Source organism: Alexandromys fortis, unplaced genomic scaffold (genome assembly GCF_014885135.2).
Source record: "Alexandromys fortis isolate MF-2015 unplaced genomic scaffold, M_Fortis_MF-2015_v1.1 scaffold_13, whole genome shotgun sequence".
NCBI lineage: Eukaryota > Metazoa > Chordata > Mammalia > Rodentia > Cricetidae > Alexandromys > Alexandromys fortis.
The window spans coordinates 15595727-15620445 of NW_026067908.1; the positions used below are offsets into that span (position 1 = coordinate 15595727).

General features: G+C 38.9%; 1 protein-coding gene and 1 long non-coding RNA gene across 5 annotated transcripts in view; one reads left to right on the forward strand and one right to left on the reverse strand.

Annotated features, from left to right (window-relative positions):
* The first annotated feature begins 737 nt into the window (after positions 1-737).
* LOC126497959 (uncharacterized) lies at positions 738-24078 on the forward strand. 3 transcript variants are annotated; one of them, XR_007590731.1, is made up of 5 exons: positions 738-914; positions 1991-2160; positions 4533-4704; positions 19166-19273; positions 23935-24052. It is a non-coding gene; the product is annotated as an uncharacterized lncRNA (long non-coding RNA). The 3 variants fall into 3 exon arrangements; XR_007590730.1 differs by lacking the exon at positions 1991-2160; XR_007590729.1 differs by lacking the exons at positions 1991-2160; positions 19166-19273 and having other exon boundaries at positions 23935-24078.
* The window catches only part of Hook1 (hook microtubule tethering protein 1), a 44577-nt gene continuing 33316 nt past the window's right edge, over positions 13459-24719 (reverse strand). For both annotated transcript variants that reach the window (XM_050136239.1, XM_050136241.1), the window contains exons 15-22: positions 23993-24133; positions 22451-22544; positions 20810-20844; positions 20220-20302; positions 19597-19697; positions 18065-18166; positions 17114-17182; positions 13459-16665 (exon numbers count right to left, since the gene is read on the reverse strand). In XM_050136239.1, coding sequence (XP_049992196.1) covers positions 16495-16665; positions 17114-17182; positions 18065-18166; positions 19597-19697; positions 20220-20302; positions 20810-20844; positions 22451-22544; positions 23993-24133 — 796 coding nt within the window. In that variant the 3' untranslated portion in view covers positions 13459-16494. The remainder of the gene's footprint in view (positions 16666-17113; positions 17183-18064; positions 18167-19596; positions 19698-20219; positions 20303-20809; positions 20845-22450; positions 22545-23992; positions 24134-24719) is intronic.

Consider the following 24719-nt stretch of genomic DNA (forward strand, 5'->3'; position numbering starts at 1 on the left):
CCTTGGCCACCAGGAAACACCATAATAGAGTATCTCACAAGGGCTGGTATCAAATTTGTTTCACTCATTTCCTGTCAGCATTGGGGAAACTCATTCACAGAGGAAATACAGAAAATCATTAGGTCATACTACAAAAACCTGTACACCACAAAATTGGAAAATATAAAAGAAATGGACAATTTTCTGGATAAGTACCACATGTCAAAAAAGACTTTTCTATTCCTTGGCAACAAGCCAAGAAAATTATAAGGAAATGTCCTACTTGTTCTTTTTTTTTTTTCAAGGAAAACAATTTTTTATTGATTTTTATTGAGCTCTACATTTTTCTCTGCTCCCCTCCCTGCCTCTCCCTTCCCCTTCAACCCTCTCTCAAGGTCTCCATGCTCCCAATTTACTCAATAGATCTTATCTTTGTTCTTTTTATAAACAAACTCTACTAACTGCAGGAAGTAACCCAAAGCATACTCAAAGAAGAAAAACTTGGCAAATGGGTGTGTTTTATTTTGCAGAGTTTGGAAAATTAAAATATGTTCATCATAACATAGATACATAATCAGGATTTCAATAGACAACTTTAATTTCTGAAAAATCCAATTATATAATTAAGCATTTCTAAAAGTTATGACTATTATGGGAATACCTGTACAAATTAAGACTGACAATGCTCCAGCATATACCTCTACAAAAATGAAACAGTTTTTGCATTTTACAACATAAAGCATATTGATGGAGGTGGGTCTTGTATCTTATCTGTTGATTTCATTGGTTAATAATAAAGAAACTGCCTCGGCCCTCATAGGACAGAAAATTAGGTAGGCGGAGTAGACAGAGGAGAATGCTGGGAAAAAGAAGCTGAGTGAGTGAGTCGCCATGATGCTCCCACTCCAGACAGACGCAGGTTAAGATCCTCTCTGGTAAGCCAGCTCATGGGCTACACAGAATATTAGAAATGGGTTAGAACAATATGTAAGAGCTAGCCAATAAGAAACTGGACCTAGCCGGGCCAGACAGTGTTTGAAAGAATACAGTTTCCGTGTAATTATTTCGGGCATAAGCTAGCCATGCGGGCGGCCGGGTGCCGGGGACGCAGCCCTGCCGCTCCTATTTCAACAGCATATTACAGGTTGAAAGACATAAAAACTTAAGTTGTTTATCTAAGTAAATGCTTTAAGGCCTAAAGGATTATTTTGAGGTTGTTAATAGAAGTTATGAAAGAAAGTGAATTGGTTGCAAAACTTTAGACTCACCAAGATAGCCTAGACAGCAGAGTACTTTCTTTGAATTTGCCAAATATAAATGAACTGGACACTGTGAACCCTAATTCTTATTATTTGGTTTTACTATGTTAGAGTAAAAAGTTTCCTTTTAATTTAGACAAGGGGAAATGTTGCAGGGTATTTGTTTGCACTGACAGTATGTGATTGTTAATAAAGTTTAACCTTGAGTCAGAGGGCAGAGTTAGCGACCATCTGATCAGAATTGGCCATAGAGGTTGTGGAGGACCATGGATACATAGAAAGATAAACAGGAAGTAGTAGGATGGGCCTTAGAAAGATTCACAGGCTGTTTTGTTTGGGGAACAAGAAAGAGAGGTAGCCACTGGTTGCTTCTCTACCACTTCTCTAATCAACCAGGATTTTACCCTGATATTTGACTCCCGAGTTATTAATAATAACAAACTTAGATAAACTCTACACATGTTCCTCACAGCAGAAAGCAGATGGGCAGGGAATGGAGCAGTGGTTGGGAGCTTTACTCAGTGATCTGCAGGCAAGTCTGGGAGGGAGAGGGAGAGGGAGAAGAAGAGGGAGAGAGAGAGAGAGAGAGAGAGAGAGACAGAGAGAGAGACAGAGAGAGAGACAGAGAGAGAGACAGAGAGAGAGACAGAGAGAGAGACAGAGAGAGAGAGAGAGAGAGAAGAAGCTCAAAACCCACTTCCAATGACACATCTCCTCTAACAAGGCAACCCTCCGTAATCCTTCCCAAACAGTTCCACCAGATGAGGATCAAGCATTCAAACAAATGAGCCTGTGAGACCATTGTTATTCAAACCACCATACAGTGTCAGCACATCACATTATGCTTCTCGGTCAAACTGTCGCCCTTCCAATGACTGTTCCAGTTACTATTGTTCTGCTAGATTCATGAAGAGCTTATCAGGTGGGGAATAAAAACATCTTGTGCCATGAAATATATTTTAGGTAACAGTTTATTAGTACATCATAGAACCAATTTATTAGATTTGACCAGAATATTTTTGCCCTAAGATGAAAACAAAATTGAGAGAATGGGAATATTTCTCATGTGATAATGAGAATGCTGGAGTAGCAAGTGTTTGCTGCAACACCTAACATTTCTACATAGGTTTTGCCAATGCAACTCAGGCCCTAAAGCTTGCAAAGTAATCACTAGATTGACTGAATCATTCCCCACACACAAAATCAAGTTTTTTATTTATTATATATATACATATATATTCACACACTATACTATAGTGTGTGTACATATACACTATACATATACATATGCATATACAGGTCCTGATTTAAAACACATTCCACAAGAAGGTTCTATTTTTGAGAACATTTAAAACCTATCAAGTTATAGATTGATTGACTTCCAAAACAAGCTCAACAACAGCAATAGGTTAAAAGAATATGCTTACAAAGTTATTGTTAGTGTTTTTTAAACAACTTTGAAGTTGCTTATTTCCAGAAATAAGTTCTGAGTATATGTTATGTGTCTAATACTTAATCCGAGAGCAGGAAAGTGTGGGACAGGAGATGAAGCAGAGCTGCCCCTTGGCGCATGCGTCCCTGCAGTTTTCCATGCCGCAGTCAGTGGGCACTGCAGAGAAAAGGACACAGACCTAGACAAATGTGCTTCTCCCAGAGCTCAGTGTCCACCAGGTTTCCTCACACAGAAGCTGTTGTTTCCTAACACTGTCTGCAGATGGTGACTAAATGCTGCACAGAACCAACACGGGAATGCTTGACATAATCAAGTTTTCTTGGTTATCTGAGATGATGTCACTCCCATGACACTGAGGCTCAGGAAGGGAGGAGCCTGACTTTGCCCTCATATGAATGGTGATCCAGAGTCAGTGTTTCATGGACTGGGCTGCCCTGGGTATGTCTGACAGGGACCAGTTCTGACCTCTTTGTCCTCTTTGTCTTTCTACCTGGGCTTGTGTATCAACTGTTCACAACTCAACTTTAATAGGAAGATGTTAAGAGACAGAGATTCTTTCCAGTCTTCCTGTTTATGAAAAATATTGAAGAGTTATGAATAATATATTCTATAAGTTCTCCTTCCTTTAGAGATTAATGATATAGAAGATAGGGCCTGGGATGAGGTACACTCGTAGCTCTCTGGGTGCCGGAAATCTAAGTCTCCTCAGTGGGCAGAGTTTGGGAATATATACATATATATATATATAGCACAAAATGTCAGCTACATGTTTTCTTTGTTCTAATGATTCTTGAATCTTGAATCAGGTCCTGAGAGCCTAGAAAGATGACCCTTGCTATGTTCCACTTAAGTGCTCATATGTTGTGTTCTCAGGGTGTGGAGAGAGGAACATGAGCAGATCCCCATGGCTTCTACAGGATGACATTCTTCTACGCTCACTGCTGCCCATGTACACACCTTCTCCTCCGAGTGAAAAATCATCTTCTTATAGCTGCTTCATGTCTCACCCAGTTTAAACTATTCTCATCTGTACCAGCTGTAAAACAAAAGGGACAACACACAGAGTCTCCCTGGTGCTAGGTTCTTAGGAATGTTATTACTTGCTCTTAATTACAGACTTCATTAGCAGGCAAATTGTCTCAGATAATCACCACAGAGTTGTAATTATTAGAGTTGTTGTAATTAAGGAGAAAATAAATTAGTGTCTGCTTTTATCCCATACTACTCCAGCTAAGAAAGGAGTTCTTTTTTATTCAAGTTCACATGCTCATAAATTGGTCAGAACAGGGCCCAAGGCTTAGATTTGTACTTACATCCTCAGTTATGGGCACTTCCATGGTAAGATTTACTGAGTTAATATTGTTTGTATCAGCTATAATCTTGCTGTATACCAAGCATAGCAGACTGCATCACTTAGCAAGAACCCATTACTACTCAAAGATTTCCAGGTCAGGATATTGGCACTTCTTGACTAACTTACTTAGATGAGCAGGAAGTCACCTTATCTATTCTTGATGTAGGATGTCCTTGGTGGAACCAGGATGTTCTTCTCGGGTTAATTCTCATCCTCCAGCAAAGCAACTGGAAATTCTAATTGCAGTGAAAATGTCCAAAGAAGAATGGAAACACACAGGCCGAGTGAGGTCCATGCTAACACCCATTATACCATGACTCCCTTTGCACACTGGTGGCTTTTACTGGTCCCAAGGCAAGATCCAGTTTGAGGGGAGAGAAATTACTCCAGTTTTTGGAATAACATTGAAGACACAGTGCACACAATGTGGAATCCAGTGAAAGGGGATAGTAGACTGATCTGTTCTCACTCTTGCTTTCTCTCAAAGGGCAATAATAAACTCCAGTTGCCAGCGGAGGCCTAAGAAGACCAGCTAAACTGAGAAACCTGTGGCTTATTTAAGAAAATGTACACAGATCACACATTCGGACACAAAAAAGAAAAACAGTGCTCAAAATTACTGTAAATTACATAAGAAAGACGAAAGCATGGGCTGCGAGGTATGCTATCGTGCACTTTGGGTTGACATGGCATAGTCACTTGGGGAGTAGAACAGTGGAATTAATCATCAGGATTGGCATCAGTGATGACCAATGTGAGTCCAGATATTAAGTAGAAAGAGTTGCAAGTGTTATGTATAGAGATGAATTATAGATGCAAATGTTCATGCAAATGTGGGTATATATTTGTATAAGTACACTGTATAAATTTATTTATATATTCCCAAACTCTGCCCACTGAGGAGACTTAGATTTCCAGCACCCAGAGTGTACCTCATCCCAGGCCCTATCTTCTATATCATTAATCTCTAAAGGGAGGAGGACTTCTAGAAAAGTGACAAATCCCAGGAAGTTCAGGCAGCCTCTGCCGAATGCCTCTGCTGTCCTGACCAGGACTGTCTGTGGCACTAAACAAGCAATGATTGATTGTAGACTATGACACAGAAACAGGAATTCAAACGTTCAGACCAATATCTGTTGTAATGAGTCATTCTCTGTCCCAATAGCCAGCTCCAAAATAGCAACATGGAGACCTGTTAATTATGAAAGCTTGGCCTTATCTCATAACTTAAATCATTCGACTTATATTAACCTACATTTTGCCTCGTGGCTTTTTAGCTTTCTTTCATTCTGTCTCCATGTCTCACTGGCCTCTGACGTACACCGGATTCATCTCCCACTTCCTTTCTCTCTACTTGGAAGTCATGCCTGTAACTCCTACCTAGCTACTGGCCATTCATCTCTTTATTAAACCAATCACAGTAATATTTCTTCACACGGTGTAAAATATCCCACTGCAATCCATGTATAAACACAAGGGGGAGCAAGCATTTGAATGTTAACCTACGTGGGAGGTTCATAAAATTTCAGAAACTCACAAATTAGCAGCCAGATACAGTAAATAAATTTGTAATAGAAAACCAAGTAGAAACTTGGTAAGTAAGCTTAATGAAGATTAGTTTGTTAATGGTCTCAAAATGATGGGGTCTTTTGGGGTACCATCCCCAGACCCCTTCAAGGTCCAGCTAAGGCACTACAGCTGGTGAGTGGAAAGTAATTAAAAGAAATCTGAGAGGAAACAAATCAACTCACACAATTTTTCCTCAGCATGTCTCTTTATTGTTTTCCCGCTCTTGTTCTATTCTTCTGTCCTAACTGTCTGGGGGGCTTGGGGGATGGAGGTGGGGATTAGGGGTGGGGGTATGCTATGGGGAGGCACTATATATATCACCAAAGTAGCTCCGACTGAACAATTCGATGGGATTCGGATTGAAGACAGGACAGACACAGCATAGGAATGAGGAATGAAGGTCTGAGGTCAAGTGATCCTTCACAATCCCAAAGTAACACTCCAGATACATTTGTAAATAGAAGATGCCCCTATTTCATTACGATTAGGTGCAGGTATGTGGCAGAATCCCAGAACACAGCTACTCCAAGGGCATTGTCTTATTTGATAAGACTGACTTTCTCTTCTGCTTCGTAAAAGTGGATGGAGCACCTTCAAATTAGAGTATTTTCAAATCAATTCAATAAATATTTACTGCCATAGACTGTGAGTCAGATACTGTAATCAACAAAGAAAGGCAAAGGAGCCATAACACCACAGAGCCCTCAGTCTGTAGCATGATTAATAAAAACCCAGAGACAGGTATTGGGGTTCCACCTGAAGTTCAGAAAAGCAAAACAGCCAGCCACTGGCTCTTACCTCTACTCAGTCTGAAATGGCAATCCTGCCACCAAGAATCTCAGAATGAGACTGTGTCTGAAAGCTGTCTCCTCCCGTTTTATATTCCTCTCTAGGGCTTAAATTTCATGTGATTAAAGACCTGCACCACTACCACCTGACTTCTATAGCAAACCACAGTGGCTACTGGGATTAAAGGTGTGTAACCACCACCTGTTCTGTAAGGCTGGCCAATGGGGCTGTTTTACTCTTTGATCTTCAGGCAAGCCTTAGTTATTAAAATACAAATAAAATATGACTACATCAGTGTAGTGAAGAGTGGGGATTACATACGTGTAAATAAATTGACACCCAAAAGAAAATGCACTGTATGAATAAATACACACGTGTGCATAAAATCATAGCTATTAGCAACTTTGGGAGTGGGGAATTTTTTTTTAATATAATTTTTTATTGAAAAAAAATTTTTTTCCGCCTTCTCCCCGCCTCCCATTTCCCTCCCCGTCTCCCTTTTCCCCCCTCCTCCCTCTCCTCTCCCCCTCCCCCCACTCCTCTCCCTTTCCCTCTCCCGTCTGAGGGGCAGTCAGGGTTCCCTGCCCTGTGGAAAGTCCAAAGCTCTCCCCGCTCCATCCTGGTCTAGGAAGGTGGACATCCAAACTGGCTAGGCTCCCACAAAGCCAGAACATGAAGTAGGATCAAAACCCAGTGGCATTGTCCTTGGCTTCTCAGCAGCCCTCATTGTCCGCCATATTCAGAGAGTCCGGTTTTATCCCATGCTTTTTCAGTCGCAGTCCAGCTGGCCTTTGGTGAGCTCACAATAGATCAGCCGGAGTGGGGAAGTTTTGACAACATCCCCAGGATGATTCTTCTGGGCCTCACCTCTCTTATTTGCAAAGCAATGCTGCAAACTCTTCCCCAGTTTCTCTCCAATTTCTTCTCCTCCTCCCTTTTCTGGGGCAGGATGTGAGTTTTTGCTTTTTTTTTAAAAAAAGAAAAAACTGACCAGGTATCATTTTTTTAAAAAAAAATATTAATATGTAAAGAGTGTTCTGCCTGCATGTATGCCTGCAGGCCAGAAGAGGGGACAGATCTCATTATAGATGACTGTGAGCCACCATATGGTTGCTGGGAACTGAGTTCAGAATCTCTAAAGAACAGCCAGTACTTGCTCTTAACTTCTAGGCCAACTCTCCAGCCCCTGGGTATATTTTATAGGGACAACTTTTCCCCTTGGCTCTCTGGAAACATGATTGTTCTTTCCAGCTTCTTCCTGGTGTGCACCGTCTTTCATGCAGGGACGCCCTGGCTCTCCTATCTTCACTCTCAGCAGTATGGCATTCTTCTTGTTTGCATTTGCTATTTTTCTGATTAACTGAAATCCTCTTACCTGTAAGCTTACGTTTTAAGACAATCCGCATACATTTGGGCCATTATTTCTTCAAGTATTTTTTTTCTGAACCTACACTCAGCTGCCATGTTTCTTTGATTGTAGTCACAGGTTAAAACCATAGATATTGACTGACCAGTCATTGAGATTGTTAATTTTTTCAGCCATTTTTTTTCTCCTCAGGCTAATTTCGTTACCATCTTCTAGGAACAGTAGAGGAACATGGCTTTGTGAACATCTCAGCATCTGACCTAGTTCCCAGCTGGCTCCCTGCTTCAGATTTACCCTCCACATTCCCCATGCTTGTCTCAAAACCTGGCAGCTGCCCCAGTGAATACTGATGCTTTCTGGGTCACACTGTGTTCTTGTGCACACACCATGAACTGTGTGTTCTGCTCTGGCAAACATAGGGCTTTTCTTCTTAATAGTTACATTAAACTGAGCAAGAAAAAAGGAACAGCTGCAAGGGGTGCCTTCAGGAGCTGGTATGAGTCACTAGTGATGCCTACTGTAGCTACTAATCCAGGATAGAGGCTTCTCTTTGTCCAAAAGCATCAAGGACCAAAACAATCACAGCACCCTCATGCATATCAAACTACATTAAAAGACTCAGGGAGTCTCCTGGGGAGCCAGATGAACTAGTCTGTGGCTCTGGCTAGCTGGCCAATCCCAGGTTGGTCAGTTGCCTCCTGCTTGTGAAGCAAACAGTTTCTCTTCCTTTGCTGCCCACCTGAAAAACAGAATCATCCAGCCCACATGCTATGCTTGGCAAATCAAGTCACTATCCTCCTGAAGGTGATTTTTCTTTGTATGTCCTTCCTCTGTGTGTTTTTACAGAAGGCACCAATAAAGTTAGGGATGGCTCCAGGCATTTATCTCCCAGGCTATTTGATGGTTTCCTTACAAAACTCATAGAACAATATGTGTTCCCCATTGTCTAGAGGGGTAAATTCTAGTCAGACTAGAGTTTGGCAAACTCTTTTAAAAGGCTACCATGCTGTAGTCGCTGTAATCTAAAAATGTCAGAGGCTACACCAATGAAAGACTCATCTACACGGCTGCCTAAATAACACCTGAACAATGATTGGGGTTGGGATGGAAAGAACACGGGATGGAGAAATCTTACGAGGGCTCAAGCTTAGGCAAAAACTGAAGGCATCTGGGGAACATGAAGAGAAGGAAAGATGACCTCCCCCAGGGAACAGTTCTTTTCCCTAGTTGGTTATCCATTACCTAGTGGTAGCCTTGAGATCATTACATCCATGTTACATCATCTGAACTAAGTAGGTAGCACTGATGTACTTAGGAGTATGTATGTATATATGTAACAACTAAAGAAAAAGGTCATGAACTTAGGAGTGGGAGGGTATAGGGGAGGAGTTGAAAGAAATATTATAATTTCAAAAAATAAAAATATTAAAGAGACCTTAGGGTTTTTTTTAATATAAATCCACACATTTTAACATATTTATACAAATATCTCTCCCAGTCTGAGGTTCTTTTCATTGTCTTTTCTTTGACAATGACAATTTTAGAACGAATTCATTAAATATGTCCTTGAAATGTCACTTAATAGTAGTTTGCCTAATCCAAGGCAATATTTTTCTTTTCAGAAAGGTTTATATGTAATGCTAACTTCGATGTGAAGAAAAAAACTAAAGTTATCTTTTCATAGCCAAAATTCAATTATTTTATGACTAGTTACTGGAAAGATTAATATTTCTCCTTTTGAATTACTTTGGCTTCTTTTTAAATAAATCATTTGACAGAGTTCATTTTTTTCTAGAAAAAAAAATCTATTGTGTAAATCCCCATAGTCCACTCCCTCAAAAAGCATTGCACATACTAATAAAAACAGGCACCGACAACATCTCCAGGTTCTGGAAAATTACCACAGTCTTATAATTCAAGCATTTTTTTTTTTTTTTAAATATAAAGAGCAGTCAAGGCTAGAAGAGCAAGAATGGTTTTCTAATGGAAAATCACAGCAAGGAGACTACTTCCAAAGGAGACTACTACCTAGAAAAACTCAAAGAGGAAGTAACAGGCTTAAAAATTCCTAGGAGGATTTAGCAGTATTTATCAACAGGCAGGAGGAACCACTAAACTTGAAAATGTTAATGAAATCAGCTCCTCAGGCCAGAAGTGGGTGGAGAGAAAAGAGCAAAGCTTCACAGGTTTGAAAGCAGCTCTCTAAAGAGGCAGTGGGACAGTTTCTTTGCAGTCAAGGCTCAGGAGCATTTTACTGTGAAAACCACTGCATGTATGTTTAGTTACAGCGCGGTCATACATAACCAAAAATACTGTTGAGGCATCAGGAGCGCCTGGCAGCAGAAAGTGGGGGGAGATGTGTTTGCTATCTCAGGACATTCTTAGTTTTGGGTTGGTGGAAGGTACTGGTTTGCAAACATCCCTTAAGTTTTACACTTGGTAATAGCTACAAAGATAACTAAGCGTAGATAAGCTACAAAGATAACTAAGCGTAGATAAAATAATTTTGGCTCCGGGTCTGTAACTTTCCAAGCCTCATAACTGCAGGAGTTCTAACCAGTTAACTTGATCTACAGAGTAACGATGTGACTGAAATTTACACTTAAGCACTTAAAACTACACATGAACAATGTAGTGACACTATATTTGCCAAAACATCAGAAAACAAAAGGATTTTCCTTTAGTTAGACCACCACAATATTCTACAGTTGTGAAGGCTAACTCCTATAATAGAGCTTGTGAGGTTTCCTGGGTATCACCTAAAGTGGAGCAGGTTTTTCACTTTGTCCCCTGTCCCTCCCTATTCTTTTATATCCAGAACATTTAAATAGTCATGTAATCGTTACAGTTATTGACCATTCAGCAACAGCAACATAGTTAAACTTTTCCAAGGCAAGTTTGGAGAACATGGGACACCTGTGTTTTTCTATAACTCCACTTACAACTCAAGATGGCAAACACAGGTTAGGTGTGCCTAGCTAGGGTGATGAATACAGCATAAAATATGAAATAACGTTACACAAGAGACTCCTGTGTTAGCAGCTCACAGTTGATGGGTTCCGGTATGATTTCTGGGACCCATGTTCCTTTTAAACTTTCAGCTGTACCAAAGGGGCACATGAGACTGAGAAGCACAGGGCTAGGAAGAGCATGCCTGATGTGGGATGTCTTTCTGGCTATGTGTTGCTTTTATTGGTTGATGAATAAAGCTTCTTAGGCCAATGGCTTAGTAGAATCAAGTCAGGCAGGGTTTCAGAACAGAGATAAAGAGAATAGGTGGAGTCAGAGAGACCATGTAGCTGCCAAAGGAGGACACTGGAAACTTACCGGTAGGCCACAGCCTCATGATGATACACAGATTAATAGAAATGAATTAATTTAAGATAGAAGAGCTAACTAGGAATGTACTTAAGTTATTGGCCAACAAACAGTGACACAATATAGTTTCTGTGTGATTATTGGGTCTGGGCGGCCGGGAAACACACACAGTCTCTGACAGTCTGGATTATGTATATTATTGTTCTTTTTCTTTAAATTTCCTGACTGCAGAGATATTTGATTCTGAGGCTGCTAAGCTAAACCAACTTTATCTTGGCTTCAAAATCTGAGTCGAAGGCTATGTTACTTTGGAAAATAGGTTCTGCTTTTGATTCTATGGACGATGAGAACCTGTGGATTCCTTCCAAGCCAATGTGGTTTGATGTAACAAGAACCCCCAAAAGGTCTTTATAAACCCTAGAAATACTTCACCCAACAAACAGCAGGAAGCAGTTTTGAGGAAATTATGCCCAAATTCCCAAAATGATTGCTTTTAAATGTTTGCTTTCATTTAAAAGGGGTTGGGTATAAATCATTAATGGTCATAGTCAATTCTTTTTTAAAAAGGAGAGTATATAATATAGAGGCAAATATGTTGCATTGGTATGAATCTTGAACTACTGATACAAATTTAAGGTCAATTTTGTTATATGTATTTATGCTCTTATTTAAGGTATTGTGTTTGTGCAGCTCATTAAAAATGTAATATATAATTAAAATTATGGATTAAAAGTCTTTTACAATAGTCAAACTTGTAGTCATGTTAGGTTTTCTAGGTATGTATTTCAGCTAGATAATCTTCAACACTTCAAAAACCTACAAAATATGGCACTTAAAATGTTTTAAGAATTTAGACTTAACAGTGAGCCATGTCAGCTTTTGGCAACACCAATTATTTGAGAGAGGTTGATGGGCATTAATAAAAAACATCATTATGAAATTTGCCTTCAATGTGACAAGGCTAGCCATTTGGGTAAAAAACTACTCTTGCTTGGACTGGTTGATGGTATGCTGTATAAACTGGACATGCAGGACCCACAAAATTGTCTGCTAAACTTTCCAAAACACAGGATGGTCCTTCAGGGTTCCTGCTTCACACACACACACACACACACACACACACACACACACACACAAAACCTGCCAGACATTCTGCAGGGCACACAAAAAAGCAGCTAATAAACTTTGCCATTATAAGGCAAAACAGATCTTCAAAAAAAAAAAAAAAAAAAAGTCTGCTGGGTACTATGGGCCTGTAGATGAAAATGGCCCCAGAAGAACTTTGTGTGACTCTCCAGGCAACAAGATGTCTTTGTCAATTCTAAAACTTTGAAGTTGCTTATAATGTATTTCCTGTCTACTTAGGTAATATATCCTTCTGGGGTCTTTAAAGAGTTAAAGACAAATAGTTATCAGTTTTCCTTAGTTATGATAAAAAATAAAGTATAAAGCTTTAGACTCACAAAGACAGGACAGATAATAAAAATATTTTCCTTAATTTGCCAAACGTAAAAGGACTAAATATTATAATTCTGGCTTGATAACTGTTTGGTATATGTGATTTTACTATATTAAAGTTGAAACCTTCCTTTTTAATTAGACAGAAAAATGGGAGATGATGTGGGATGTCCTTATGTATATGAGTTGCTTTTATTGGTTGATGAATAAAGCTGTTTGGGCCAATGGCTTAGCAGAGTAAAGCCAAGTGGGAAATCAGAAGAGAGAAAGTGAAGTCAGAGAGACAGCATATAGCTGCTGAAGAAGGGTGCCAGAACCTTACCAGTAGGCCATAGTTTCATAATGATACACAGATGAATAGAAATAGATTAATTTAAGTAAGATGTAACAGTTAGTTAGGAATATGCCTAAGCTATTGGCCAGTGTTGTAATTGATATAGTTTCTGTGATTATTTGGTTCTGGGCAGCCGGGAAACATGCATAGCATCCGACTACACGTGCCTGAATTCTCTACTTGCAAGTCAGTGCTATTCACATCCAATTAGCCAGCACTAACAGGGTCCTGTCACCTAGCCACATAAGGACCAACCCCCAAGGTAATATAGTTACTAATGAATTATATTAAGGAAACTATTCATAAAAGGAAATCTAAGAATGAGTTTTGAGATTAGTACTCAATAAACCTAAAATTATATGCCTTGAAATGGTCTGGAGTCCACCTTAACAAAAGGTATCTACATTCTGGTGGTAAAACTGGAGACAGAGGACACACAAAAATCACTTTTATACACCTGTTCACACATTAAAAAAAATGAATTCATGCAGTTTTGCTTACTAATATAAGTGGGTTTAGACCTTTATTAAAATAGGAAATAAATATACATTTGTAGCCACCAAAAACACCACAACCAACTGATGCAGAAGCAGAAGTTTATTTACTTAAAACATTTCACAATTATATTGACATTTATTTAAAATAATATTCTAAATACTTACAAAAATAAATCAAGTATTGCTTCTATTTTTCAAGTGTGACAGTATTTGCCATAGAAAATAGAAAGGACCTTTTTATAAACTAAACACTACACTGAAACTTCCTCAAGTTTAATAACTACACACTATTTCCTCTGATGATTTGTGCTTTAAAATGTCCAAACTATTTCTGTGCAACAAACAGGATCACAGTAAGACTGTATGTATAACAAGCCATATACATTCATTTCTATATAAAATGATACTCCTCTGACCTAAACCACCATTACGCCCAAAAGGCCAGATGTCCCATTACACAGAAGTAGGAGTGTGTGTGAAGTGTTTAACATCCAGTCAGCAATGGCTGACCAGATCTTACTAAGGGATACTCAGCTAAAGGATGCCAGGCAAGACATTTTTAATTTATACTAAACCTTTAGTCTTAATTATTGAAAAAAATAGAATCAACTTCAAATATTTATCAATACATTAAGTTAATCCCAAGACAAACAATTTGTCATAATTATATCCAAAAAGAGAAAGGAGTATCAATTCAAGGACAACTGCTTGAAATTCAAGATTGTTTATAACTGGAACATAAATTTTTCGTCAATTCCATGTTTATTGTCATTCGATCCTTCCTGAACACATTGTAGAAATGATGGTTCCAGATGAAACACGTATGCTTTATACCTGGCAGGGCACCAGTATCACTGCAGTAGCCACACACGGAAAGAATCTCACCCTGATTACTGCCTGCCTGAATTTTTTGTGATTAGTCTCAATTATATAGAACTTTACATAGTTTTGTATAAACACGTATCAAACATTTGAAAGTCTACTTAAAACTAGAAAAATCAGAAAATTTGCTTTTTCTTTATTAAGAAAAAAAGAACCTATCCTTATGTCCTTATTTATGCTACATTATTTAGAAATTTATGAGCAATTGCACTGGAAACAGTAATTTATTGAAGTTGATCTTTTACAATAAGTTCATTAAAAGGGGATTTGTAAAATCTCAATTATAAGCAATTACAAACACATCAATATATCTTCAATAACAAAAATATACCCAAATGCCACAATTTTTAGAAAATTTTAAATAGCATGCTAAAGTATTTTCAAAGTCTTATTTCACTAAAAGACATGGGCAAGCAGACAGCCTAAGAACATACAAAAACGCAAACAACAGTTTAAATGCACAAAGCATCAAATCTAAGAGGTAGTCAACAGAAGGAACCCTGATAAAACAAATTATCCCGGCAGATGCTGCTAAAGACCCCAAATCACTGTGAATTTTTTTTTTTATTTTTAAGTGGTTAAAAAATTAGTGGGCAAGAATTTAAAGGCAGTTATCTACACGAGTTAACACTTCAAATAGAGCAATACTCATATTTATGAAGGACTAAGAATAAAACGGAGACCACAGCTTTATAGCTCATCAGCTCAATCTGACTTACACCCATTTGGTTCACATCTCCTCTTTGGTGGCACGAGGGGAGGGAGATGTGAGGAGCCGATCCAACAAGGAGGGAGCAGCCCACAAGCACAACCCCTCACAGAAGCCTGCTGGCGTTCACTGTACACAGTGCTGTGACATTACTGTTCGCTGCTGCACTCCTGCACCACCTGCTTCCTCTCTAGATATGAAATGGTGCAACACTTCTTACTTTTGTAGTCTAAGGATCAAAGAATTTTTCCAAGTTACCAAGAAAAAAAACAAACAAACAAATAAGATTTCCTGTGACACAATGCACGCCAGAACTCTCAGCATGATGGAAGCGTGCCTACGCAGTGCTGGAAATGTGTCTGACACAAGCACGGGCCACTTGTGGCTACATCAGGCAATACTGATTTAACAACTAATATTCCAAAGTGTGACTTTAAAAAGTGACCCTAAACTAGAGAGAAACCTCTCTGAAAAGACCAATGCTGGGCAGAAATGACCTGAACGCCACGAATCCAGCTCCAGACCCTTCCCAGAGGTAAGCAGGAACTGAACCAGTCCTAAGCTGTTACATCATTGTTCTTTTCAATGAGGCAACATTATACATGATCTACCCCTTCTTAGAAAGCAAAGGCTACAACAACTTCATGCTCAAAAGCACGTGAAAATTCAACATGTATTCTAGTTTGCTTTCCAACAGAAAGTTCCCTTTTACAACACAGCTTACTTCCCACTTTAAAGTCCCCGTCAAGCCCTGCAGCCTTCATCCACAGCACTGCCTGTGCAAACTGAGATACATCTCAGAGAAACTGCGAATGTCTAGTCAGTCACTCCGACAGGACAAAGTCACTCCAATGGTAAAATCTTCCAAGTGGTAGAACTTCCTTCCACAGCTTGACAGTCTCCTCTTGAGGGCAGAATTGGCAAGAAGAGGAATGTTCTGTACACACAAAGAATCTGCCTTGCACAGGTCTGCTCTACCATGCCTTACTGCTTCCCACAAGGCAAATCTAGATGTACTACTAAATTACAAATTAACTGACTTGCTGTTACAACTAGAAGCGTAAAGCTGGAATACGTAGCTGCTTTCCCATGATGCCATCTCAAGACAAATATTTGCTTTATCACACTTCCATGTACTCAAAAGTACTGCCCAGAGACAGTTGATTCTGTATTTTGTAGTTAGAGTAAACTTAAATATTAATTTGATATATATTGACTTAAAAATAGTTGATACCAATACTGGGAATGTAGATCAGCTGGTAGGTCACCTGACTTACAGGGCAGGTTTTGATCCCCAGCACTATGGAAACCAGCATGCAGGAAGTGAAGGAAGGACTGATCAATGTTCCAGGTCATCCCTGAATACGTTGTAAATTCAATGCTAGTTTGTGGTATAGGAGACCCTATCTCAAAACAAAATCCAAACAAAACTAGCTGATACCAAGCATTTTAACCTTTGTTTTTCGTCTGGTAGTTTCTTGGAGTACAAAACATTTTGAGGCACTTCTGTTCGTGTTTGTTTGTAGACTAGTCAGATGCTGCGGCTGGGACTTTAACAGACAGGTTCCTCCGGGTGCTGGTGATGTGTCGCTGCTGTGCTAAGAAGGACCGAGGAGGAGGGCCCACACTGGTGTCTTTGCAAGCACCAGCGCCACTCACAAGCCGAGATTCCATGCCCAGTTTCTGAAAAGCCAGGCTCTGGGTAAAGAAACAGATAAATAACATGCAAAAAGTAATGTCATATTTACACCAGCCCTAGCAGGCCTTTCCAGCAAGAAAAAAATTAAAGATTCAAAAGTCGATTCTTCTATGTCTGACACTGCTGGGATGAAGACACTAAAAAAAAATCACTGTTTTTATTTTAATCCTCTTAATTTTTAATTTTAAATCGTTAAAAACAGCAGCCTAAAACAGCCATGCCAGAGTTAAGCTTAATTATAACAAGAAAAGGATACATCACCTCATGAACAAAGTACTCCAGTTTGGGCTACTGGTTTTCTTGTGACAGAAGGTATTTCTCTATCACTAGAACCCATAACACAACTGTATTGTGTTGATATAAAATACATTTCCCTCTATTCTTCTATTCTGGTCAAGGAGGTGATCAACAGGGCTCAACCCCACGCATCACTGAAGTGCACCATACCTTGTTATACCAGGCAGAAACAATGAGTTTTTCCTCATAGTCACGGAATTTGGCTACTTTACATTCACTCTGAAAAAAAACAAAAGATTAAGACAATTAAAATATCAGAAATTGCCACAAAGTATGGAAGGCAAAGTAATTTATTTACTATCTCATAGGAAAAATGAACTTGTGAGGTACATAAATTAGTCGAAATAAAGGAGTGAATTATGCAGAACAGAATCAAAACATCTTTAAGGAGGTCAGAAAACACAGGTCTGCTCTACCTCTATGAATACATTCCAAAAACAGCACCAACTCTTACCACTGTGTGAAAATAGTGCTCCTGTGAAACATTTTACCAAAAAAACTACAAAGTAATTACAGACTCTAACATAAAACTGTACAATGCCATGCTCTACTATTCATAAAAATGAAGTAAATAGTAGAACAAAATGCCTTTAATAGCTAAGAACTCTGGGTTCTTAGCTCAGCAGGTCACACCACGATGAGTAAAGGTTTATGAAGACTGATCATGAGTTAACGATGTTGGGCACCATTCTGTAACATGAGGGCCTGCTTGTTGGGGTTTCTGTCCCACCCGACACCGGACAGCAGGCAAGCCCCAAAGAAACACACAGAGATCTCCATAAGTTATAATTGGCCCATTAGCTCAGTCTTCTTATTAGCTCTTTAGCTTATATTAACCCATCATTTTTATCTTGCTTCTCGGTGGTCTGGGCTAGAATGGGAGGAATGGGCTTCCTCCTTTCCAGCATTCTCCCCTTCTCATTGCCCTGCCTCTACTTCCTGTCTGGTTGACATGCCTATACTTTCTGCCTAGCCAATCAGCGTTTTATTAAAATACATGATTGGCAGAATAGAGATAATTCTCCCACACCAGCAAATACGACAGAGGTTAATTCCCGAGATTCCAGGGCAGGGGGAGGTGAGTGGCAGCGGAGGCTTTACCTCTAGAATCTCAATTCTTCTTTCCTTCTCCGCCAGCTGTTTTCTAAGTAGCATTATTTCTGCTGATGCTGGATTTAATTTGGGATCTAAAGTTTTTATTACCTGTATAAAGAGAAAAATTATGTCCATTTTGTCTTTAAAAGTATCAAAAATATAAGAATATGTTTTATAAAAATTGTAACATATGCTCTCTACAAAGTCACTAGGCACTTACTAACAATGTAAAGAACAAAAGAGTGGAAAAACAACACCAAACTAAATGTCTCTTGTCTATGTGTTCAATGGCAGCTACTTAGCCTTTTTTGTTATTTAAACTTTGAGCCCTATAGTTTAGCTTTTTGAAGTTAATTTCTCGTTTTTATTTTGGGAGGTGACCTGGCCATGACCCCATACTCTGTTAAGAAGCCTTGTGCTTTCCACCTCATTCCACATAAAAGGCAGCCCTGAATAAAGAGCTTTCACTGCTTCCTGGCTCATCTCTAGGCATCTGTCTACGTATTTATATGTGCGCCATGTGTTTGCTCTGGACTTACAAATGCCAGGAAAGATCATCCAGTTTCCTGGAACTGGAGTTACAGATGGTTGTGGGCCATCAAGTAGGTGCTAGAAATCAAATATATTTGCTTGTTATTTCTGAAACATAACTGTGTTACATCCTATCTCTTTTTACATGTGCACTGCAGCCAAACGTGTGAGCTCTCCCACTGAGCTGCTGTCTCCAGGCCTAGCCTACAGTACGTCACCTCTAGGGTCTACACTGTCTCTTCTCATCCACTAGCAGACAGTGGTAACCTGGGGCTGTGCTGAGACCTGAATGACTGCATTGAGAGCCACTCTCACTCATGACTAGATACGCTAAAACTAGGACGGAAAAGGTCAGCGAAGCCTTGAGATTTGGGGTTCAACTTTTGCTATGGCTTATATTGACATTTTAACTGGTAAATATATGGAATCCAAATATTAAGACAAGTAAATATACTATTATTTTAGAGTTGCACCACCACGAAATTTCCTAATTACCAAATAGAAAAGAACGTATTAACATTCCGAGTTTTTATGTGGTATTCATGAAAATAAGACTATGAAAACAATATTTCACAGGTATTTGAACTAAACTATACAATAAGGAAAAGAAATGAACATCAGGATACTGTTTAAGTCTCTGAAATGTAAAATAAAGCCAACTGAGTACTGAGACTGTCTCCAAAGGTAAATAATTTCATTTATTTTGCTAACACTCTGGTAAATTTTATTCTCAGCCAACATGCTGAGACACTAGCACATAAGTAAAAGAGTTTATACCACAGCAGTCACTTTCTTTAGTTAGATCACTACTGCCATTGTTGATGACGTCCCTAAGGTCACATTTATCTGACACTAAGTCAGCCCGCGAGTGCAGGACTCACAGAGAAGATGGCAGAAACCCGACAGGTGGAGGAGAACAGGGACTAGGCTCAGACACAGACCTGTGTCTGAACCAGGGATGACCAGAACATGGGCACAAAGATCTGCTCGGCAGGGGGGTCACTCACATTTCTGGCTTTCTCTAAGTACATCTTGTATCTCTCCTCCATTGCTTTCATGTCTTCATCTTTCTTCTGGAGAGCAGCTTCAAGTTCACTGATCTTTTGGGCTATTCGTGAAAATAAAATTAAGCCAATGATCACATATTCAAAATACTTTATCCTTATGTAAAAATTGTACTTATCAAACTTATTTTCTAATGACTGATAAAGGAGTTTCCAAGAAAAAGCCTTTAATATCTTTTTAGTAATTTATTCTTATCTGAAACTTTTCAACTACAAGTAATGTATCCTCAACCCCTGCCAATAATTTAACCGTTTCTACTTTCCTAGCAAACATGAAGAATGTGAAGTCTACTGTTAACAACAACCACAAGGACAGAAAATAAGACAGTATTGTTTTACTCAGATTCTATATTATTAACTTGACTAGAATTTACAATGTTTGATACTCCTTTATATCAATCAGTTCATCTTATTATATTATATGCAAATGATCTTAGCTTTAAAAATTACCATGGTTCTTATGCAATGTGCACACAACACACTGTGTAAAGGCAAATCTATTTTCTTATCTGCTTCACTAGAAGGGTCAATCCTGAGAAGTATATCCAGATTTTACCCAAACTTACCATTCTGACTCATATCTGGCTGAAGGTCTTCAATGAGCTCCTGTTTCTTCTGTAATTCTTCATGGACTTCTGTTAGCTTTTCCCTAAGTAGTGGAGAGAGCACGTAGCTTGGTGTCAAACAGATGTTAGAATGAAAACTGGTCTTTGTCACAATAAGGTCTGGACTTCCGACAAGAATCTGTCTGATCTTTAGTTTCCCACAGGTAAAGTGGGAACCTATTCACCTAACTCCAGGTTCTGCTGTGTAGATGCACATAGTGACACATGGTGCACTCCAGCCTTTGCCTTTCCCTCTGCACCTCCACTTTCTACACAACTGAAAGGAAAGGCTGTACAGCTTTAGCAGCACAGCATCCACTGTGCATCCCCTTGGCTGGTCCATAAATGTCTGCTCAGTTAAATTTGTCAGATGATGTTAGCTGTTTAAAAATGCAGGAACTGGCGGCTGCCAGGCATGAGCGATTGATCACATCTTTTCTTGCCCTTGGTAGCAGTAGTGAGTAGTCTGGGCCTGTGTTTTCATTCACCAAGTCATTTTCCAGAAGCTTCTACAACCCTTCCCCTTTGAAATGGAACATCAGTTTACTTACATATGAGCTTCCAACTTCCGCTTTAGTTTGCTGGACTATAAAATTAAAAATAGTTGCTGTTAAGATGACTCACTTGAGAAGGGTAAATTTCCCAAACATTTAGATTTCTTCACTTCTTTTAAAGGTATGTTATGTAAAAATAATCTTCAAAACATGTACTTGTAATAGCACAGTTTCTAAGACCTAAAATTTTAGGTATATTTTCTACATCAAAAAGAAAAGGAAATAAAAATGGGAAATGAAGTAAAGAAAAGTAACAAAGAAAAATTCTGCTTATTTTTGAACATAATAAAAATTAAATGCGAACTGGAAGAAAAGTAGGAAATCCAAGCTGAATGTAACATATTGGGGAGTATCAAACATTTCAATACCTAATTAACAACTATTGAAAAAAATACAGATTTTAATATTTTTCTTATAAAAACCTTATCATTATAAATGAAAGCACTTGAACATCAACACTAAATGAGGCAACTGGATTTTTGTCAAAAACAAATATAAAGAATCAAGTTTCCTCCTTTAAAAGCAGTGCTTAGAACCACAGCAGCACTTCTGTATCAACGGGGCATCTGCAAAATTCCAGTAACATGGAAATCAATACAGTAAAATCAAAAGGAAAAGGAGCTGACAATCTTCAAAACACCTCAACCCAAAACACAGTACCCCAAATAGGCGCCATTTTAAAGGTATTCCCTAACGTGGCTTAGCAATACCTGTATTAGCGAGGATACAATACCATATATATGCACATATGAGATGCTGCCATGCATGAGATGACTTCTATGTTCCAAGCCCCCCAGAAGAAAGAAAACCATGTAAAGTATAAAAAGACAGAGGGAAATTCATCCCTTTCAATATCAATCTCTTTCCATCTCTCCTTACTTCACAGCTTCTACCAATCTACCTTTTCTTTTCTTTTCTTTTTCCTTTTTTTGTGCCTGTCCTGGAACTAGCTCTTGTAGACCAGGCTGGCCTCTAACTCACAGAGATCCTCCTGCCTCTGCCTCTCCAGTGCTGGGATTAAAGGTGTGTGCCACCACTGTCCGGCCAGATCTACCTTTTCTTTTCACCAACTGCATCTCTCTGTTTTCTTTCCCGCATACAGAAAAACTGCTAGATATGTCAAAATTCAGATTAAATCTCTTTTCAACTTCTTATCTCAGTCCACACTGTCTGAAATGCTTTGAATGGTGTGAAAGAGGGGAAGCAATAGAGACAATGTCTTCAAAACTGTGTTCCTGTCCTTCACACCTTTTCCAATTTCTGGAATGAGCTGTCAACTGGGATCACTTGTTTCCTATTAGGCAGCTTTTCCACTTCCGAGTGCTGATTATTCTCATTTCTCTTTTACTTCAGGACAAGCCTGGTTAAGATCCCTGTAGATCTGTTGGGTCTCAAAGTCTTACCACTATGAGTCAAGACGTAGAGAACTTAAGTACAAATTCCAAGCAGGACAGATAGAAATCACCTTATGATGCATATAAGCAATCTGTAAGACTTCAAGTTGGCAAAATCACTGCATCTATATACAGTATCCAAAGGTACCATTAATGAGAAGGGTACATTTTCAAATGCAGATAAATGGGTAGTGGAAATTATTCGAAAAAAACACATACAACAAGTTAAGACTCTCTTACTCACACTTTCGCCTTCAGCCTTGGAGCCCTGTTCTTGTAACGACTTCTGGAGGTCCTCAATTTGCTGCTGCAATTCTCCAATGCGCTCTTTGCTCAATCTGTTGTGACATGAGTTGGTATTTATCTACTCAGATTTGAAGTTAAAGCATCTGGGGTCTATAAAAGTACATCCATGCAATTTAATAGAAGTGCTAGCATAAATAAGGGCACGGCTCTTATCTGTGACAAGCACGACAGGTAGAACAGGATGTCACTTCTGCGGAAATAATTTAGAAAGAACTTTTCCCTTCTTAAAGAATATACATGCACATACTGAATGAGTCACACATCTATCATTCTTTATCACCAAAAGCTGAAACCTAGTATTTCCAGGGTTGGCAATACAGTAATAGTCATGTCTCTTCAGAACCGTCAAATGTACCCTATTTTACTCCCAGGAAACAAGGTTCAAGTGTCTGAACCCCAGTGGTCTCTTGATGATCTGGTAAAAGCTGGATAAACAAATCCAGCTGCACCTATCTCTATAGTGAGTATCTCCTTATACTCACTATACACTATAGGTAAGTTAGAAGACCCTCAGCAGTCAGGCTGGCAGACGCCTTCAATGTGGAATCCAGAGCTTATTCAGCTGTCTAAATTCAGTGAGCTTCTGACTCTCTCCATCTCCACCTCCTTATCCATAGAAAAGGTGATCACAGTCCTTAATTCCCAGTGAGGATTTATGAACTGGCCAACAAAAGTGCTTGTATGTAACTACTATTTATGAGGGTGGAAAGAGAGTTCAGCATAGAGAACTCGTTTGCCTGTCATGTAGGCACCCCTGGCAAGTTTGAAGCACAGAGGAAAGACATTATGGAAGACTCTGACAGGAAATTCATAGAAGTCACATTTAAGTTTACGGACAAGGAAAGCCCACTACATTAAGTAGACTCCTCCTGTGTCTACAGCTGAATAGTCTGAACTTGAGTAACTTGCTGAGAAACAGCAACTGAGTTGAGCAGAAGTGGAATTCTAATTGACCACACACAAAAGCCTAAGTTTAAACACCACATCATTTCCGTCCTTATGGAAGTATTATTCTACCACTAAAATACAAATTTCCATGTCCAAGAATGACCAGTAATTTTTAAATACATATGAATTTTTATGAGAAATTTTAGCTCACCAATATAAATCTCAGTAAACATTTTCTATTTAAAAATATATCTTTTGATCTGTGTTAAGTATTATTTTATATATTATTATTACTAAATTTTTTTTATGAAAAACTAAAAATTTAAAAATCTTGACTCTACAATCTGTGTCCTATCTATACACCCAACTGTAGGAACCACTAAAGCATCATTGGCTTATTTGTTTTCTTTCAGTTGTGAGGCTGTCTAGTGAAAATCAAACATAAGTATCCTGGCTAGCCAAGTCTATTAAGATGAACATTCTTCATATGTTTTATGCTGATATCCCTGAACTAATCCTTTGAATTCTTCATAGGTAAGGAACACCTGCCCAGTGCTGGTTCCTGCACATGACTCCTAATGGCAGCAGTCACCTTTGCTCAGTTTCCAGCTCGTTCATCTTGCGGTGCTTCTGCTCCAGCTGCTCCTGCAGCTGCTCGATGCGTTCATTCTCCTTCCCTTCCTGCTGCAGGCGAAGCATTTTGTTCTCATGCTGCAGTCGAATGAACACCTCTCTAATGTTGAAAAGCAATTTTTTTTCAAGTTTTAAAATAAAGTTCACAATATATTTTCAAACTGTTGCTACATTTATATACTTATTTTGTGTGTATAGGTATGTATATGTGTTTGTGCATACATGTTCCAGGGTACCCATGTAAATTAAAGGTCAGAGGGCAACTTGTGGAGTCAGTTCATTCCTTTACCACGTGGATCCAGGGACAGAATTCAGGTAGCTAGGGCTGGCAGCAAGTACCTTAACCCACTGAGCCAGCTCACTGGAACCACCATATTAGCTTAAGGGAGCTCCTATCTAATTTAAAAATATGATCAAAACTCTTAAAAGGTTTAAAGAAATACTGTATGTCCTGAAAGGTCACACCTCAAAAGTTAATTATGCAAGTTCCTAGATAATCTTCACTTTTAAATTTTAATAACCTCAGGAAAAGTAGCATATTTTCAGAATGTATATGATAAAAAAAATTGTAAGAAAACATTTTGCCTAAAAATCTTAAATACATTTTTATGATCACTAATCTCTACCTTTTTTTGAAGGGGGGTTCGAGACAGAGTTTCTCTGTATAACACCCCTAGCTCTCTGAA